At 40.3% G+C, this 20,824-nt stretch overlaps 1 protein-coding gene across 5 annotated transcripts in view; it reads right to left on the reverse strand.

Moving 5' to 3' along the window:
- Positions 1-20,824, reverse strand: part of NBAS (NBAS subunit of NRZ tethering complex) — a 329,576-nt gene that overhangs the window by 260,721 nt on the left and 48,031 nt on the right. For all 5 annotated transcript variants that reach the window (XR_015135793.1, XM_086323557.1, XM_086323555.1 and 2 more), the window contains exons 10-11: positions 8,760-8,898; positions 1,741-1,809 (exon numbers count right to left, since the gene is read on the reverse strand). Coding sequence is in view for 4 of the 5 variants with exons in the window: in XM_086323557.1 (XP_086179683.1) it covers positions 1,741-1,809; positions 8,760-8,898 (208 nt within the window). In the remaining variant the exon portion in view is untranslated. The remainder of the gene's footprint in view (positions 1-1,740; positions 1,810-8,759; positions 8,899-20,824) is intronic.

Genomic DNA, 20,824 nt, shown 5'->3' on the forward strand with positions numbered 1-20,824 from the left:
AAGGTAGAACACTGATAGCTACAGGTCATAACACTGTATTGTATAATTGAAATTTGTTGAGGGTAGGATTTAAGTGTAACAGAGACACAAAAAGTAAATATGTGAGGTGATACATGTATTAAGTCAGTGGCAGAAAATCTTCTCACGATGTATATGTACCTGTATCAAATCATCAATTTAACTATCTTACAATTTCATGTGTCAATTACCTCTCAATAAAGGTGAGGAAAAGAAAAACAGTGACTATCACTTACCACCTGCTTCAGTTTGCTCCATGAGGCTTTAACTTCAAAGGTGGTCTAGCAAACTAATTACTTGGTAAGTGATTATCAAGGGGGTAGAAGCATCGCAAGAGGATTTACAAGGACATTTTTGCACAGTAAACTGTCTTCGTACATTAATAATTCATTTATGGCCCTTTTAATTAACTTCACTGTCAATTTTCCTATTTACCCCTTCCCATCTTAAACTGCTCCCTAAAATTCTTTAAAAGGTATTTTCCTCTTACTTCACTCATTCTCTTGTGTAGCAATGTGATACTAACAAAATGCCACTGAAATAATGTGAACGTTATTTTAACTTCTACTTCTCACTTACAATAAATCCTTAGCTCAAATGTCCATTTGATCTTGTGTTAATTAAAAACACTAATTAAAGTCTTCTACAACTTCCAGCAATATTTGGAGTAGGAACTTCTTCTCTCAAACACTGCAATAAAACTTTTCAACTGTCCATTCTAAGAGACTTTTTTCAATGTTAAATATCAGATCTTTGTATGTAGACTAAATTGTCTCACTTTCTTCAGTTGTTTATCATCTATACAGAGCAATCAAAAACAAGTGATTTCCAATTTTATTATACCTTTCACACGGACAAGCTGTATTCAAAGCAAAGGACTGAATTCTATCACATGCATTCAAAATGTTCTAAATTATTACATACGCTTAAAGAAAAAAAAACTCAGCTCAATAAAAGGTGAATTTGTAAGCACTATTCTTCCAACACTCAACATTTATTGCATATTACATATTTAGTAATACATAATACATGCCAGGCACTGTTTTATACTCTAGGGAACCTGCAGTGAACAAAACAAACATAAATCCCTGCCCTCAAGGATTTCAGTAGATAGTTGAACCCACTGTAGTTGAGAAGTCTGACTCAAAAAAGTAATGCTCTCATGAACTAATATGGTCACAGAAAGAACAACAGAGGCAACACAGTACATTAGAAAGAATCAAGTACATGGCAGAGGCCAAGGCATTTAGTCTTTCATATAGTTCTTCATCTGCAAGATAAAGACAAACTCCATGAAACGGCCAAAGAGAATGCTAACTGGAAAACTGTAATGCAAGGGAAGGAATATTTTAAAATCAACAAATAAAAAGTATATGTTATGGACAAGGATACAAAACTCCCAAGTAAGATAAAATAAGAAGATTCAAAGATATATAATGCTTCCAGGAGACTTCTTTGGGCTATATTCCCAGACCCAAGAGGACTAGGTTCATTCTTGAAATTTTCTTTTAATTTTCCTTATTGAGATAAGAATGACATACATAGTAAAATACACAAATCTTCAGTGAACAGCTTCATGAATCCTTATTAATGCATACACCTACATAGTGTATAATTAAGAGCAAATTCAGGTGAAAATCTATCATGTTCAAGGTTCATTCAACTTTGTCCTTAAGTAGAGTTTGGTGAAAATGTTTTCTAAGTTAAGCCAATCTGCATTACCTGTTCTTGTCCCTGGCGACTGTAAAACTTGCCACTTAACATCCTTAATAATCCCAGTGTCTTTGGTACCTAAAAAATAAACACACATCATACAATTAAAGATCAATGGGACACTTCCTCATTGTATAAAGTGCTTTCATTATGCAATGAAAACTACAGCATATCTAGTATTTTACGAAATGGTTAAGAAAATCAGTAAGTATCAGAAATCTTGGTGAGATTTTGTTTTTGTTTGGGAAAAAATTGACCAAGTGACAAATCTTACAAAATAAAGCCATAATCAAATTTTTTAAATATATACATAAGTCTAATACAATCTATGCATATTAGAATCTAATGAGCAGCTCTTCTCAAATGAGACTGTCCCAGGTTGCCAATAGAAACTTCATTCATGAAGAAATTGATCCTATTCTTGGAAAATACCAGAATAAAATCATTTAGAAACAAGTATTTGAAATAATATAACACAGACTATTTTTGTCTCTAGATTTAAAAGCAAGAGATAAAGCTAGAATATTTTAGAAATGGAAAATAAGTATAACTGAAGTTGTACAGAGAACTTGAAACACCAGTACACTGCTGGTGGGAACATAAAACAGCACAGCCACTGTGGAAGAGTCTGGCAGTTGTTCAAAAGGTTAAGCAGAACTGTCATATGACCCAGCAATTGCATCCTAAGTTTATACCCCAAAAAACTGAAAACAGGTGTTCAAATACTTGCCACAAATGTTCATAGTGACACTATTAATAATAGCCAAAATGTACAAACAACTCAAATGTCCACGAACTAAAGAAAGGAGGATATCTATACAATAGAGTGTTACTCAGTCATAAAAAGCAATGAAGTATTGATGCATTCCACAATATGGATGAACATCAAAACTATGTTGCTAAATGAAAGACATCATATATAAAATCTCCTACTGTATGACTCTGTATGAAATTTTCAGAATAGGTAAATTCATGGAAACAGAAAGCAGATCAGTGATTGCCAGGAGCTGGGGAGAGGGGATTGTTTAATGGAACTGGCGTTGCCCTTTGGGGTGATGAAAATGCCCTGGACCTAGACAGTAGTGGTGGTTACACAACACTGAAGGCACTAAATGCCACTAAACTGTACACTTTAAAATACTTCATGGTCAATTTTATGTTACATGAACTTCACTTTAAAAGAAAAAGGCAAACAGGGGAGCATGCTTGAGATGAGGTTAAAATGTTCCTACCAGAACCTTTGAGTAACTAAAGACATTACTAGTGGTCTAGCTCCACATTTCCTCCAAAAGCAATAAAATGCAAGAAGGGAAAAATAAATCCCGATGAAGTTTATTTCAGCTAAACTTGAAGAAGATAAAAGATAACCCAAACTTCAAAATCATTGTAGGCAGAAGGAGAAAACTCCCAATGTGTCATCTGCACTGCTCTTGCCAACCCCCACATTCCATCCACCCCAACCCAAGCCCACCATCAAGCTTGGTGAAAAGCAAAACCAGACTGAAAAAAATAACTGCAGGGTCCAAAAGGACAGATGAGACAAGCCAGCATAGGGGTCTAAGGTCTATCTAAAACCACCACCTAAAGTCACGGTCCAAGAAAACCTTCCAGAAATGAAAACATCTAATCTATACATTGAAAGCATGAACAGGTACCTGAAAAATTAACCCAGAAAAATCAACTCCAAGAAATAGTCCAGGAAGTCTATTAGATTTCAAAGTGAAAGTCGCTCAGTCGTGTCTGATTCTTTGTGACTCCATGGACTACACAGTCCATGGAATATATTTATTCAGGCCAGAATACTGGAGTGGGAAGCCTTTCCCTTCTCCAGGGATCTTCCAAACCCAGGGATCAAACCCAGGTCTCCTGCACTGCAGGCAGATTCTTTACCAGTTGAGCTACAAGGAAAGCCCAAGAATATTGGAGTGGGTAGCCTATCCCTCCTCCAGCAGATCTTCCCAACCCAGGAATCAAACCAGGGTCTCCTACATCGCAGATGGATTCTTTACCAAGCAAAGATACAGAAATCCTCAAAGACTCCCAACAAAATGGCCAAATAACACACAAAGGGAAGATACTCTGACTCACATCAACTTTTCAAATTTTGCACCCAAAGCAAAGCCAACAATAGAGCAGTATTTCATTAAGTTCAGTGAAAGAACGAGTAAACCAAAGGTCTTATATCCACGGAGGTTTGCCTTCAAATATCCACGCTATGAAAAACAATTCCAAACACACAAGAACCTAAGAAACTCTTCATCTATGAGCCCCTCTCAAAACATCTGTCAAAGGATAATTTCATCCAACCAAGAGGTAACCAGGAAAACTCCTAAGTGGAAATGAGCATTTTAAAATATATAAATGAACACCTATGACTAAAGAAAAATGAGGGCAAGGGCTGAAGCTAACATATAAATACTGTGTATTTTGACAAAATAGAAATAAATAGGAAAAGGAGAAGAAAGGAGAGGGGAAGGGGAAAATAAAATCAAATAACTAATTTTTGGATTAAGTAATTAGAACTAAAGAATACCAATCAAAAGGCAATGGCAGCCCACTCCAGTACTCTTGCCTAGAAAATCCCATGGATGGAGGAGCCTGGTAGGCTGCAATCCATGGGGTCGCTAAGAGTCAGACACGACTGAGAGACTTCACTTTCACTTTCCACTTTCATGCACTGGAGAAGGAAATGGCAACCCACTTCAGTGTTCTTGCCTGGAGAATCCCAGGGATGGGGGAGCCCGGTGGGCTGCCATCTATGGGGTCGCACAGAGTCGGACATGACTGAAGAGACAGCAGCAGCAGTAAAATATTGGAGGGTATTGATACCAGTAACACAATTTCAGTGACATCATGGAGGTAAAGCCCCATCCGGGTAAATTCAAGAGAGAACAGCAAAAGAGGAAACTGATCAAGTATAGAAGACTCATGAAAAAAAGAAACGGGCTGGCAGCAGGATTTAGTAGGGTCTAAGTGCCCTAAACTAAAAAGGTTTTACAATGGGAAAAGTAAATGCACACTGCTTGCTGATAAACCTAACTGGCAGCAAGATTCATGATTTGGAAAAATATCCTTCAGTAAGAAAGAGTGTGAGATCCAGTGGACAGACAGAGCAGCTAGCCTTGGCTGGTCCAAGCACAGCTCATCTGTAATAACAAGAGAAAAAATACAAAGCTGAAGTGTTGATGGAGGCTGTTTATGAAAATATTCTGATTACTTCTATTTTCTCAGAGAAAAAGGATGTCAAAAGCCTGTATTCTTTCCACAGCAACATCCCATACTAAAGAGGCAGCAGCATCAGCTACAAAAAAATAATTTGGTTCCTTTTTTATACACTTTTCCAAAATTTCCACCTTAAAAATACAAGTAGACAATAATGAACACTGTAGAACATTTTATTGTTTATCATCTCATTTGAACCAGACAAGAGCCATAAGACACGAGCAGTAGTGCTGAGCTAGGATTCCAACTCCAGCCTTCAGACTCCTGAGCCCAGGCTCCCCCTCCCCTCCCCAGTGACTGGACTCCCCCAGTATCTGCTACAGCTTCTTGCCCACGTCTGGGCACACAGCTGCATCATCCAGTCCAGTAAACAAACCCCTTGAGGGCTGCTACCTTGATGTTCTGATACCTGCAGCAGTGAATCGATGTTGAACAAATGAATAAATAAAACTCTCACACAGATGACACCGACATTAATTTGGAAACGTTGGTCAAGGCATCTATTGAATTTTGCATAGCCTCTTTTACAACCTAGCAGCCTTGAGAGACGAGAATATACGTGTCAGCAGCACTTTTTCTGTCAATAGCCACCCCAACACAATAGCAGCCTTAAACAAACAACAAGCGGTTATATGCGAACAATATCTGCCACCTGACAAGAGGAACTAATCCTATAGCTTGAAATTACTTTGAGGGAGGGGAAGGCTACGCAGAATGATTGCGAGTTTAGCTGCAGGACACATTTAAAAGGCACTAACGTAATTAAAATACACTTGCAGCATTTCAAGAAGTTTATCATACAGCGGAGCCCTCAATTTGCAATTCAATATTTCCCCCCACTTCTTCTGTCAGTGCACAAGCAATTTTCTTTTAAGAGACTCCAATATTGAAGCTTCAGGCCAGAGAAGGAAGGATCATACAAAGCAGAGCAGATTCCAATACTTCAGGGAGGAGCAAAGTGAAAGCACAGAGAATTCAAAGAAGCCACAGTGAAAAAAGGCTTCGTGGTACCTGACAGTTCTTCATGCCTCCCCTGTCCCAGACTCTGTCATAAACACACTTGATGACACCCCACTGAAACAGCCCTTCACAGTCAGCCAACTTTTCTCATCTTATATCCTCCACACTTACCTATTCTTTCTTTTTTTCCCCTCAACCTTTAACATTTTGACAAATTTTATAGTTACTGAAAAGCTGAAATGACTACACAATGAAATACCAAATATACCTTTTACCTGAGTTCACCAATTAACATTTCACCATGATTGCATTTTCTGTATGCATATGTACTTTTTAAAAAATTATTTTTTGATTGAGCCATTTTAAAATACGCTTCGGGGACACCCCGGTGGTCCAGTGGTTAGAACTCAGTGCTTTCATTGCCGTGGTCTGGGTTCAATCCCTGGTTAGAAATTAAAATTCGGGAAGCCTCATGGCACAGTCAGTTAAAAAAAAACAAACAAAAAACTAAGCTGCAGGGACTTCCCTGGCAGTCCAGTGGTTAGGATTTCACCTTTCAAGGCATGGGGTTTAATCCCCTGGTTGAGGGGGCTAAGATCCCACATGCCTTGCAGCCAAAAACCAAATTGTAACACAGAAGCAATACTGTAACAAATTCAATACAGATTTTTAAAAAAATACGCTGCAGACTTACAGTCAAGAGATAAAACTGTTAAAACTCTTTTCCGGATCTGCTATGAAACATCTCACATATAAAACGACAAGCCGAGTGTGAAATCAGAGGGAGGAACATGACTAAATTATTACAAATATGGAATACGACATCCAACTGCTATCTCATTCTTTTTTTAAATAAATTATCGGAGAATCATCACAGCATAAATTTGATGATGCCAATGAGAGGTATGCAATTTCGCACGGGGTGTGAGGAAAGTGCTGAACAGGAACTACGAGACCTGGTGCCATCCCTGCTGCCCTACATCTCCCAGGCCTTGGGCTCCTGATCTATGAAATGTGGCTAATAAACACCCAAACTGAACTCCTTACTGGATCTTGCAGAGAGAACAAATGGGTGCTAGAGTGAGCAGAATGATCGTGAATGGAAGGAAAAGCACAAGGCACAGTTCTATATGAACTGATCGACAAACACAAACAGTTTCGAGTCTGGTGCCATTCTGAGCCAGTAGTTGACATAATAAAAAAAAAAAATTACTACCTTGTTGGGCTAAATTCACCATCACATGGGTCAGCATATGCTAAAAACTAAACAAGCAAACAAAAAAATGGAGGCCTACTATGATTGCTACAGATTTCTCTTCAAAAGTACTTCTTCATCGGCTCCTCTTCAACCTTGAAACATTTAACCATTGTTTTAGATTTTAAATCATTATTTTGAGACAGAAATAATGGAACAAATACACTCATTCTGAGACAAAAACAGTGGAATGAGTACATTCATAGGAATAAGCATCACTTACGTCATGTTTCACTTCAGTCTCTTGGTTTCTTCCCTCACTAGAAAAATATGAATGCCCACCACGTATCAGGCAACATGCTATGCACAGGGTCCATAATTATGATCATACAGTTTATACAAAAAAACAAATACAAATCAGAGTGGCCAATATGGTGAAAGTCAAAGTCGCTCAGTCGTGTCTGACTCTGCAACCCCAAGGACTATGCAGTCCATGAGATTCTCCAGGCCAGAATACTGGAGTGGGTAGCTGTTCCCTCCTCCAGGGGATCTTCCCAACCCAGGGGTCGAATCCAGGTCTCCCGCATTGCTGGCAGATTCTTTACCAGCTGAGCCACCAGGGGTCAATATGGTAGAAACAATTAATATTCACTAACGTCTAGTTTTTCTCTCCTTTCTGGACACAGAAAACTACTTCCCAGACCCTTTGAGGGTACATGATGAGGAGCTACATGATGAGTTACAGGAAGTGAACTGTGAGCGGAAGCGATGTCAGCTCTGGTGTGAGACAGTAAGAAGTCCCTCCTTTTACTCCTCTGCTTCCCCACCTAATGCCCTAAACTGAGACAGTGGGCCCTCAAGAATGCCAGCCTCCACAGATCCTTTAATCATCACTTGGAACAAGCTTTCCAGGAGGTCTTGGTATCAACAGCAGACTTTGCCACATATAAGGGATACGCTTTCACAAGGTAAGCGACAAAAATGTAAGGATTTTTCATTTGTCTGTTTATGTGGCTAATTTTTATTATCACAGCAGAGCCTAGCCTATATTAACTACAGCAGAAAGGAGTGACTGATAGAAAACAGAAGCTCAATAATAGAGTGAATAAATGAACAGGTGGACAAACAGTCCCGATCAATATGTAACAAAATGGAAGAACCAAGGCAGTTAAGAACCTGAACAGGGAACTCCTGCCAGATTTCGCACTCTCATTCTGCCACTTGCTAGCTGGCTGACCCAGCTAAATTTCACCTTCCTCATCAACAGACTTGGGCTACTAACAATACCTATCTCAAAGGGTTACTGAGAGTTAAATGAGCTACAATCTGTGAGAGTGCTCAGAACTGCTGCCAGAGCATCAAAGGACTTAATAAATGTCAAGGTCTAAAAAAGCAAATGCAAGTAACAATACTGCTAAATCCTTTTTCTTCATATCTGCAAACATTTTTATTAAAAATGAGACCAAGTTAAATAAAGCATGCTTTAGATAAATTTGATATTTGATAGAAATCCTAAAATTTCACTTGTATTAAGTCACTTTCCTCATTTAAGGCAGATTGCTTCTTTCTCCATATATCTTACAAAGGGCTTATCTAAGACCTTTAGATAACGTCCAAATGAACAAAATGAAATACCATAAATGAGACTTACTGCAGTGACCCTGTCGCCACCATGAGTAACGGGCTTATAATACGGTGATCCTGAAAGAACTCTCCAGGCAGACAGTCCACAGCTAGCAGCTTTGGATATGCCCACTTCAGCAGTTTCACATCCGCCAACCAGCAAAAGTCTAAAACAGAGAAAGATAAAGAGAAGTGATAAATTACAAATATGAACAGGACAACATCAAAACAAAGCGAGCGGAAATGCTCACTTCCACAAGGAAAACTGAAATAAAATTACAAGGTAAATATTTTAGGGGAAACAACCAATAGACCAGACGGATTCTCAACTAGTAATTTCACCTTCACTGACACACTGGAACATCTGAAACCCAGATGAGAACTTGGAAATGTAAAAAGAAATGTTTTCAGGTTGGTCACTGAGTATCTAAGAAGCTGTATCAACACCAATAAACTTAAATAAACCGATACATCCCTGACATAACTACCCTACCAAGTGTACAACAGATAGCCAACAGGAACCTGCGTGTGGCACAGGCAGTCAGCTTGTGCTCTATGGTGACCTAGACTGGCGGGATGGTGGTGGTGGGAGGGAGGCCCACGAGGGAGGGACAGATGTATACATAGATCTGATTCACTTCAAAGTCGGCAGAAACCAACACAACATTATAAAGCAACTGTACCTCAATAAATTAATAAACATAAATGGATATGTCACCTCACAGATATGTATATATTAACTACAGCAGTGCACTGGAGGTCATGAGGGCACAGTTACAGATGCTAGGAAAAAAAAAAAAAATGACAGCCAGGAATGCTGTGGATGGGACACAACTATACACTAGTAACTATACTGAAGTAAGACAGCTCAGTAGCTTAGCCCCACATTATCACCTGTTCACTTTACTGTTTGCTATACTTCATTGCAATTAAAGGCCAGTTACCAACAAGGCAAAGCAGTCTAACAAGCAGTACAAGTTAAAAGACCACTACACACAAACTAAGCCAATTAATAATGGAACCCAACAGTCATGATTTTTAAAGTTAAGTCATGTGCAGTAAATCTGGCAGGGCACTATATAAGACATTGTAATCATGCATCAAAAAACAAGAAAAAGGTTTGCAAATAAAACTTCTGATGTCTTAAGGTAAACACTGTTGTCCCCAATAACAATAAGGCGATGGAGTAACAGAAGACAGAAGCCACATCCTTTTCCATGTCTTCATAAATGATAACGGTTTCATGTTCACGTCTTTAAGAGTCCTTATTATTGAGAAATACACACTGGCACATTCAGATGAAACACTACACTGTCCAGGATTGACTTCATGATACTCTAGGCTTGGGGGGTGGAGGCTCGGCTGAGGCCACAGATGATGTGATGCTGGCCACGAGTCCATTGTTAACCTGAATAGCAGGCACGAGGGAGTCATATAGTCTTCTATGATCATGCTACAAATTTTCCATACGGAACTTTTATTTTTAAGTCAATTTGTTAGGAAAAACTTCTCTGAAAAAATAGAAGCAAAACAGGTAGCTCTGAATGTTTACATTTCTGAATCTAGTCACAGCACTTTTTCACACAGAAAACATGCAATTCTCACAAAGACATATCTTTAAAAATTAGTAGCCTATTGTTATAACAAAAATAAAACACAATCTGAGAATTCAACAAACCTCTAAAAGGACAGGGCAAAACAGATCCTGATAATGATAATAATTTCTCTCTACTCAGTGTGCAATAGTGACCATATATATATATATATATGCACATACACACACCATATAATACTTTTTTCAAGAGGTTAAGCATTATTATTCTGTTTGCACTACTATGCCATGGAAGTAACAGATATCATACCTCATTTTTACATTTTAAAATATATGTATAAAACTTTACGTTACCTGACTACAGAAGGACAGCTAACTGAGATTTCAGTTTCATTCTGCATCTCCTGATCTTAATTCTAGAAGACATTTCCTCCCTATGAATTCTGATAAACACAGTCACGCATAATCAAATTGGCTACAATAAGATAAGCTTGATTAAAAATGAAAGAGATTCAATAACTGCTTCCAAACAGCCTTTCCGCCATTCACGCCAGACTGAAGAGTAAGTGGAAAGGAGACAGAATGATGGAACTAATCGTGTATTGTTCCCACCAGATGGGATGGCAACTTTGGGACACTGATGCTGCAGCTCTAAGACCGTGCGTGTGTTCACCCATGCAGGCAGACAAGTGTGCTTGCTTGTGTTTAAAGGAAGGGGGGACTGAGACGATTTCATCAGCATAGTCACAAAGCGGGTAATCAGCAGCTACCTGATACACGGTTCATACAGGGATGAACAAGGTATGCTCCCTGCATTCAAAAAGCTCACTCTCCAATTAAAGGCACATGAAAATAAGGAACAGCTAAGAGCACAGAATTAAATGCTGCAAAAGGCAACACCCATATCTGGAGATGATAACCCAGGTGACATCTACTGAAGACTTATCTTCAGTTCTATGTGCCAAGGGGTATCAACCCCAAGTCAAGATGTTAACTTGGTCCATCACTTCACTGTTTTACAGGACTCAGTGCTGATGAGGGCTCAGCTTTTAGTGATTAAGGGCGGCGGGGGGCGGGGTGGGGAGGTAGATTGGTACTGATGCCTAAGGCAGCAAATAAACCTTCTTCATCATGATTACAGTTTTAGAAGAGGTGTCCTGGGCAGCACTAACCAAAATGAAGTGAAACCATGTAACTTAACTGAAAACAGTCAATGGAAATGAGAGAAGTCTGAGGCCCAGCACCATAAATGCAATAAATGTTTCCGGAGTGAGTAAATTTAAAGCTCCAACTTTCTCCTGAAGTAGCACAGAGAAAATGATGCTAGAGAGTCCTTTCCTCTCCACACCCTTCCTCATTCTTCCTAGATTTCAGCAGTAAGATATGGGAAGGTGAGGTGGGGGATGGGGGTCCTGGCAACAGGGGTGAGGAGTCATAAACTGATAAAGAGGGCAGCAGACAACACTAAAGCCAGAATGTGGTAAAGGACAACATCAGAAAGAAAATTTCAAAATGTTCCCTGAAAGATACAAAGTTACAATTAAAGAGAGCGATGCCATGTTCTCTGGGCTTCCCTGGTAGCTCAGATGGTAAAGAATCTGCCTACAATGAGGGAAACCTGAGTTCAATTCCTGGGTCAGGAAGATCCCCTGGAGAAAGGAATGACAACCCACTCCAGTATTTTTGCCTGGGAAATCCCATGGACAGAGGAACCTGGCGGGCTACAGTCCACGGGATCACAGAGATTCGACTGAGCAACTAACACTTGCACTTTGACCATGTTCTTTGACAAACTCCCCCTACCTTAAAAATGCCAATTCTTCTTAGTCTATAAGTTGAAAGAAAGAAATTTAAAAAAAAAACAATTTCTTATGGAACTGAACAAACATGTAATGGAACTAAACAATATATTCAACAAAATTCACATGGGAGAGTAGAGTTCTAAAAAGAGCCAACTATGGACTTCCCTGGTGGCCCAGAGGTTAGGACTCTGCTTCCCTGCAAGGGGCATGGGTTCAATCTTGCCTGGGGAACTAAAATCCCACACGCTGAGCAGCATGGCCATAAAAAAAAATTTAACTAAAATAAATAAAGTAAAAAGAATCAACTCCACTCACACTGATAACCTTTCTCTGCATGGCCTGTGCACGGTGCATCCTGACCCATCACACACTTTCTCACCCTGCTGTCATTAAAATGATCTCCTTCAAATCTGACCATATTAAAACCTAAAATTTCCCTCCCGAAAGTGCACAGACAAGTCACACACCAGGAAAAGTTATTTATAAGACATAAAACTAACAGAGTATATGTTTTACCAGACAGAATCCATAAAGATCTCCCACAACCAGTCACAAAGAAAAATGCACAGAGAGTAAGTCACAAAAAGAGAAATACAAAAGCCAAGAATGCATATTAAAGCAACAAAGATTTATACCAGCCACTCTCTATGTTTATAGAGACACAGTAACTCTTACAAAACTACTAGTAAGACTGTAGCAATCATTTTGGAGGGTATCAGTTCAGTTCAGTCGCTCAGTTGTGTCTGACTCTTTGCAACCTCATGAATCACAGCACGCCAGGCCTCCCTGTCCATTACCAACTTCCAGAGTTCACTCAGACTCACGTCCATCGATTCGGTGATGCCATCCAGCCATCTCATCCTCTGTCGTCCCCTTATCCTCCTGCCCCCAATCCCTTCCAGCATCAGAGTCTTTGGAGGATATGACAATATCTAAAAAATGTGCACCGCCCCCCCCAACAATTCTCCAAATTGTGTTCTAAGATAACTCTGGAGAAATTCTCACACAGGCATATTTATCTCTTGGTAAAAGAATACCTCATACAGCACTGTTTATAATGCAGAAAGTCAGAAATATTTAAAATGTTTAAAAGGGATGAATAAATGCAAATTCAGTCAATTGTTCAGGGAAACATATACAGTATAAAAAGAACAAACATAAAATTATATACTAGAGATTTCCCTCGTGGTTCGGTGGTTAAAGAATCCGCCTTGCAATGCAAGGAACACAGGTTCGATTCTTGGTCAGCGAACTAAGATCTCATATGCTGCAGAGCAACTAAACCCATGCACCATAAGTACTGAGCCACATGCCACAACTAGAGAGTCCATGTGCCACAAAGAAAGATCCCACATGACATAGTGAAGATCCTACATGCCATGACTAACACAGATACAGCCAAACATGTTAAATATATATATATATATGTATATATATATATAAAGGAAAGTTGCACATCAAAACCATGAAAGCAGGTTGCCTCTACAAGTAGGAATCTGTTTGCACTACTGTCTCTCATTTATGTATTTGGCTGTATCTATACACATACATTGGACATGAGTTCGGGTGAACTCAAGGAGTTGGTGATGGACAAGGAGGCCCAGCGTGCTGCAATTCATGGGGTCGCAAAGAGTCGGACACGGCTGAGCAACTGAACTGAAATGAACTGAACTGATACACATACATGGGCTTCCCTTGTGGCTCAGCTGGTGAAGAATTCATCTGCAATGCGGGAGACTTGGGTTTGATCCCTGGGTTGGGAAGATCCCCTGGAGAATGGAAAGGCTACCCACTCCAGTATTCTGGCCTTGAGAATTCCATGGACTATAGTCCATGGGGTCACAAAGAATCGGACACAACTGAGCAACCTTCACTTTCACTTTCTATACACATACATACACACACACCTTTAGTAAAAAAGACAATCTTAGCATTTGTTAATTCTGGATAGTAGGTCTCAGGTGTGCATTAAAACATTCCCTGTATTTTCCTCTGCTTCTAACTTAAGAGAAAAGTCAAGATACAGGATTCCAAATTATGTACATAACTTTCTCCCAATTAATGAAGTCCGGAGAGAAAAAAAATTCAGTAAATTGGCTTTCACACTTAGCATCAACCCACAAGTCTTGTCAAATACTGAAAATGAAATTAGCATATCATTTGCTTTGTGGCATTCTGAAGCTATTTATACATTAATAGTTATATCTTAAGCATCCTGTGATTTACTATTGAAAGTCATTAGATTTTTGCAAAAATTAAGACCACAGACAACACTGTAGAAAATAATTCATATCAGTAATATTATTTTTTGTTGCAATAATTTCCTCCACCCAGAATATTTACCTGCAGTGACAACCACAACCTCCTTAAATATACACTATCAGGTTCCTAAGTACTTACAATCAGTTCAGTTCAATTCAGTCACTAAGTCATGTCTGACTCTTTGCGACCCCATGAATCCCAGCATGCCAGGCCTCCCTGTCCATCACCAACTCCCGGAGTTCACCCAAATTCACGTGCATCGATTCAGTGATGACATCCAGCCATCTCATCCTCTATCGTCCCTTTCTCCTCCTGCTACCCCAATCCCTCCCAGTATAAGGGTCTTTTCCAATGAGTCAACTCTTCGCATGAGGTGGCCACAGTACTGCAGTTTCAGCCTCAGCATCAGTCCTTCCAATGAACACCCAGGACTGGTCTCCTTTAGGATGGACTGGTTGGATTTGCTTCTAGTCCAAGGGACTCGCAAGAGTCTTCTCCAACACTACAGTTCAAAAGCATCAATTCTTCGGCGCTCAGCTTTCTTCACAGTCCAACTCTCACATCCATACATGACCACTGGAAAAACCATAGCCTTGACTAGAAAGACTTTTGTTCACAAAGTAATATCTCTGCTTTTGAATATGCTATCTAGGTTGGTCATAACTTTCCTTCCAAGAAGTAACAGTCTTTTAATTTCATGGCTGCAGTCACCATCTGCAGTGATTTTGGAGCCCAAAACAATAAAGTCTGACACTGTTTCCCATCTATTTCCCATGAAGTGATGGGACCAGATGCCACAATCTTAGTTTTCTGAATATTGAGCTTTAAGCCAACTTTTTCACTCTCCTCTTTCACTTTCATCAAGAGGCTTTTTAGTTCCTCCTCACTTTCTGCCATAAGGGTGGTGTCATCTGCATATCTGAGGTTATTGATATTTCTCCCGGCAATCTTGATTCCAGCTTGTGCTTCTTTCAGCCCAGCATTTCTCATGATGTACTCTGCATAGAAGTTAAATAAGCAGGGTGACAATATACAGCCTTGACATACTCCTTTTCCTATTTGGAACCAGTCTATTGGTCCATGTCCAGTTCTAACTGTTGCTTCCTGACCTGCATACAGATTTCTCAAGAGGCAGGTCAGGTGGTCTGGTATTCCCATCTCTTTAAGAATTTTCCACAGTTTCTTGTGATCCATACAGTCAAAGGCTTTGGCATAGTCAATAAAGCAGAAATAGATGTTTTTCTGGAACTCTCTTGCTTTTTCCATGATCCAGCGGATGTTGGCAATTTGATCTCTGGTTCCTCTGCCTTTTCTAAAACCAGCTTGAACATCTGGAAGTTCACAGTTCATGTATTGCTGAAGCCTGGCTCAGAGGGCAGAGACACTGAAACCATAACACAGAAAACTAGCCAATCTGATCACATGGACCACAGCCTTGTCTAACTCAATGAAACTAAGCCATGCCATGTGGAGCCACCCAAGATGGCTGGATCATGGTGGACAGGTCTGACAGAATGTGGTCCACTGGAGAAGGGAATGGCAAACCACTTCAGTATTCTTGCCTTGAGAACCCCATGAACAGTATGAAAAGGCAAAATGATAGGATACTGAAAGAGGAACTCCCCAGGTCAGTAGGTGCCCAATATGCTACAGGAGATCAGTGGTGGAGAAATAACTCCAGAAAGAATGAGGATGGAGCCAAAGTGAAAACAATACCCAGTTGTGGACGTGACTAGTGATAGAAGCAAGGTCCGATGCTGTAAAGAGCAATATTGCATAGGAACCTGGAATGTTAGGTCCATGAGTCAAGGCAAATTGGAAGTGGTCAAACAGGAGATGGCAAGAGTGAACATCAACATTCTAGGAATCAGCGAATGAAAATGGACTGGAATGTGTGAATTTAACTCCGATGACCATTATATCTACTACTGCGGGCAGGAATCCCTTAGAAGAAATGGAGTAGCCATCATGGTCAACAGAAAGAGTCTAAAATGCAGTACTTGGATGCGATCTCAAAAATGAGACAATGATTTCTGTTCATTTCCAAGGCAAACCATTCAATATCACGGTGATCCAAGCCTATGCCCCAACCAGTAACGCTGAAGAAGCTGAATTGAATGGTTCTATGAAGACCTACAAGACCTTTTAGAACTGACACCCAAAAAAGATGTCCTTTTCATTATAGGGGACTGGAATGCAAAAGTAGGAAGTCAAGAAACACCTGGAGTAACAGGCAAATTTGGCCTTGGAGTACAGAATGAAGCACGGCAAAGGCTAATAGAGTTTTACCAAGAGAATGCACTGGTCATAGCAAACACCCTCTTCCAACAACACAAGAGAAAACTCTACACATGAACATCACCAGATGGTCAACACTGAAATTAGATTAATTATATTCTTTGCATCCAAAGATGGAGAAGCTCTATACAGTCACGGGAGCTGACTGTGGCTCAGATCATGAACTCCTTATTGGCAAATTCAGACTTAAATTGAAGAAAGTAGGGAAAGCCACTAGACCATTCAGGTTGACCTAAATCAAATCCCTTATGATTATACAGTGGAAGTACTTACCTTAAGAATCACATTTTGAAGCAAGCCCTTATTTTTTAATTATTCTATAAAGATGAAAAGCAATACAGAATTTCTACAGTACATATTAAATCTGAAGACTAAAGCACACAATGTGTAAGAGTTAAAACTCCTTCTCATTAAGTAAAACGAGAGAGTAGGAGACAGGAATTAACTTTCCCAATAATCTTTTACCTCAAAATTTTGTGGAAAATAGGAAAATCTCGGGTCAAGGAATCAGATGTATTAGGTTCAAATATCTTTGCACCAAAGTAACTGTAATATTAGTTTCCTTCATGCCATCAAAATTATAAACGCAAACCATGTGCTAAGCAACCAGGAATGTGTGAGACAAATGAAGAGCTCACTTTAACAAACCACTTCTAATTCTCAGATTAATTTGCAGTGGCGAGCTTAGCTCTCCCAAAGCATCGGTACCAACCGTGGGGTGAGGCTCGGGCACCTTCCTTTCTCAGATGGCTGGGGACATATACTCATTCACAAGAATGACGACAAGCACAGTCCACTCCAGGGGAAAGAAGGAGCCCACCTGAACCACGCCTGTGGGGACCCCTGAGTTAGACACAAAAACAAGCCTGAAGGACCAATTAACTGCATGGGAGACGAGGTCCAGGAAAGCTTCACAGGGTTAACACCAGAGAAAGGTTTATCCCTTCAACAATTTCCTGACAGATAAAGAGATCAGATAAAGAGCCTCCTCAGCCAAGAGAACACGAGGTACAGGAGCACGGAGCTGTGTCTGTAAACAGTGTGCTGGGAGGATGCTCACAAAGGGAGTGAGTGCTCCCAGCCTGTAGAAGGCAAGCAGGGGTAGCAGGGCAGAAACTTAGAAGCGGTCCTTAACAATATGAGATGGTTTATGCTGCTCGCTTCCTGAGCACGTATCACCTTCTACTTTCTAAACTGTAACCGTTATTGAAATCACGCCTCCATCACCGAACTTAACCCACTCAGACACAGAGACTGTGTCTGTATGCTTCAAAGTATTTCCATGTCGGTTTCGTTCAGGGAATGGCTCTCTGCGCACAGAACTGCTGGGGCGGGAGGATAAGCCTGACACAGGGTCCTCATCCTCGGCTTAACCTCTCACGGCTTTAGTTCTACCACCTGAGAAATGAACGGGCTGAGCCGGGTGATGGATGAAACTCTTGGCCAGCTCTGACATTCTAAGAAACTAAAACTCACAGCAGGGATGTCAGTATCAGACAAGAAAAATAAGCTATAAGTGATGGAGCCAAAAACACATGGAGTGAATTAAATGAGCAGAGGCCAGGGCAGAGCAAGAGGCAGTGAGGAGAGGGCAGATAGCCCCCTCTGAGGAAAGGGAGGGAGGGAGGAATGGACTGTGTGCCCCCGTGTACCACACCAGGTGGGATTCTAATGCACTGGGAGAGCTAAATGTGACCCTAACAATTGACTCCAAGAAGAATTATAAATGGTTTATTAAGAAGGGGCTTCTGTCTAGTAATTGTTGAAACAATCTGCCATCTAGTGGCTTAAAACTCCTTAAAGTCAAGTACATGATTTTGAAATAATAGAGTGAGAAATTCTTGTATGTACCCTGTCCAATCACCAACAGGCTTGTGGCATAGACCAGCAAGGAAGGGGCGGGTGGGAGAGAATAATTACATGTCACCATATTGAAAGTTCTTAAGAGCATGCCTGGCAAAATAAAGGCTCAAAAACTGTTACCTGCTACTTCACAGACATGAAACAATCCTCTCTCAGGACACAGAAATGTTGCCAATTTAATTCATTTTAATTTGATCTTGATTATTCTTTACCAAGCTTCCCTGGTGGCTTAGATGGTAAAGACTCCAACTGCGATGCAGGAGACTTGGGTTCAATTCCTGGGTCGGGGAGATCCCCTGGAGAAGGAAATGGCTACCGGCTCCAGTATTCTTGCCTGGAGAACCAAATGGACAGAGGAGCCTGGCAGGCTACAGTCCACGGGGTCGCAGAGAGTCAGACACAACTGAGCAACTAACACTTTCACTTCACTTTCATTCCTTACTACAAAAATCTTATCAGTTCATTATTGACAATTCTGTTCATCTTAGAATTCTTGGATGTCCCTGCCCCAGATGCCTTCACTCAATCCACAGTTGATGTCAATAATCTAAAAACCTAACCCCCTCCTAAGCATCAGGATGCATTTAGGCAACTTCACTGCCAAGGCACAATATAACATGTTCAGCATCCCTCTATCAGATCTATTCCATGTCTACTTTGAATCCTGATTTCAGAACTGTCCAGGTCCTGAAATCAAATTCTCACCTATTTCAATTGCTCAAACTTAACTCTCTCAGGAAAATAAGTCTTGTCTTCAAACACTACCCCACCCCCACTGAACCCTACTAACTGTTGCCTGCCCGCTATCCCTCACTATGGGTCTTTCCATAATGTCTGCTATCAAAATCACTGTCACACATCTGCTCTGCTAAACACCACCTTAGAGTCTACACTAAACATCTCTGTGCTTAAGCAGCTTGCAAAAACCACCATCTACTGTCTGTGTGCAGTGCAGTGCCGGGAAAATGTCATCCAAAAAGAATGACTTGTCTTGAGGTTACAGAGCAAATAGGTAGCACGTATTTCCTGTCTCCTAATCCAGTACATGTACAGTGCAGAATGATGAAAAGACACCCTTTTCATCAGAGGGAACTGGAATGCAAAAGTAGGAAGTCAAGAGATACTTGGAGTAACAGGCAAATTTGGCCTTGGAGTACAAAACGAAGCAGTGCAAATGCTAACAGTTTTGCCAAGAGAACGCACTGGTCATAGCAAACACCCTCTTCCAACAACACAAGAGACGACTCTACACATGGACATCACCAGATAGTCAATTCCAAAATCAGATTAATTATATTCTTTGCAGCCAAAGATGGAGAAGTCTAAACAGTTAGCAAAAACAAGACAGGGAGCTGCCTGTGGCTCAGATCATGAACTCCTTATTACCAAATTCAGACTTAAATTGAAGAAACTAGGGGAAACCACTAGACCATTCAGGTATGACCCAAATCAAATCTCTTACGATTATACAGTGGAAGTGACAAATAGATTCAAGGGATTAGATCTGACAGACAGAATACCTAAAGAACTATGGACAGAGGTTCGTGACATTCTACAGGAGGCAGTATTCAAAACCATCCCCAAGAAAAAGAAATGCAAAAAGGCAAAATGGTTGTTTGAGGAGGCCTTACAAATAGCTGAGAAAAGAGAAGCTAAAGGCAAAGGAAAAAGGAAACATATACCCATTTGAATGCAGAGTTCCAAAGAATAGCAAGGAGAGATAAGAAAGCCTTCCTCAGTGATCAATGCAAATAGAGAACAACAGAATGGGAAAAACTAGAGATCTCAAGAAAATTAGAGATACCAAGGGAACATTTCATGCAAAGATGGGTACAATAAAGGACAGAAATTTCATGCAAAGATGGGTACAATAAAGGACAGTAATGGTATGGACCTAACAGAAGTAGACGATATTAAGAAGAGGTGGCAAGAATACACAGAAGAACTATACAAAAAAGATCTTCATGACCCAGATAACCAAGATGGTGTGATCATTCACATAAAGCCAGACATTCTGGAATGCAAAGTCAAGTGGGCCTTAGGTAGCATCACTACCAACAAAGCTAGTGGAGGTGGTGGAATCCAGTTGAGCTATTTCAAATCCTCAAGGATGATGCTGTGTAAGTGCTGCAATCAATATGCCAGCAAATTTGGAAAACTCAGCAGTGGCCATAGGACTGGAAAAGGTCACTTTTCATTCCAATCCCAAAGAAGGGCAAAGCCAAAGAATGCTCAAACTACCACACAATTGTACTCATCTAACACGCCAGCTAAGTAATGCTCAAAATTCTCCAAGCCAGGCTTCAACAGTAAATG

Source organism: Bos grunniens, chromosome 11 (genome assembly GCF_055505025.1).
Source record: "Bos grunniens cultivar Pamir isolate PY7600 chromosome 11, Bosgru_T2T1.0, whole genome shotgun sequence".
In the NCBI taxonomy this organism is placed as follows: domain Eukaryota; kingdom Metazoa; phylum Chordata; class Mammalia; order Artiodactyla; family Bovidae; genus Bos; species Bos grunniens.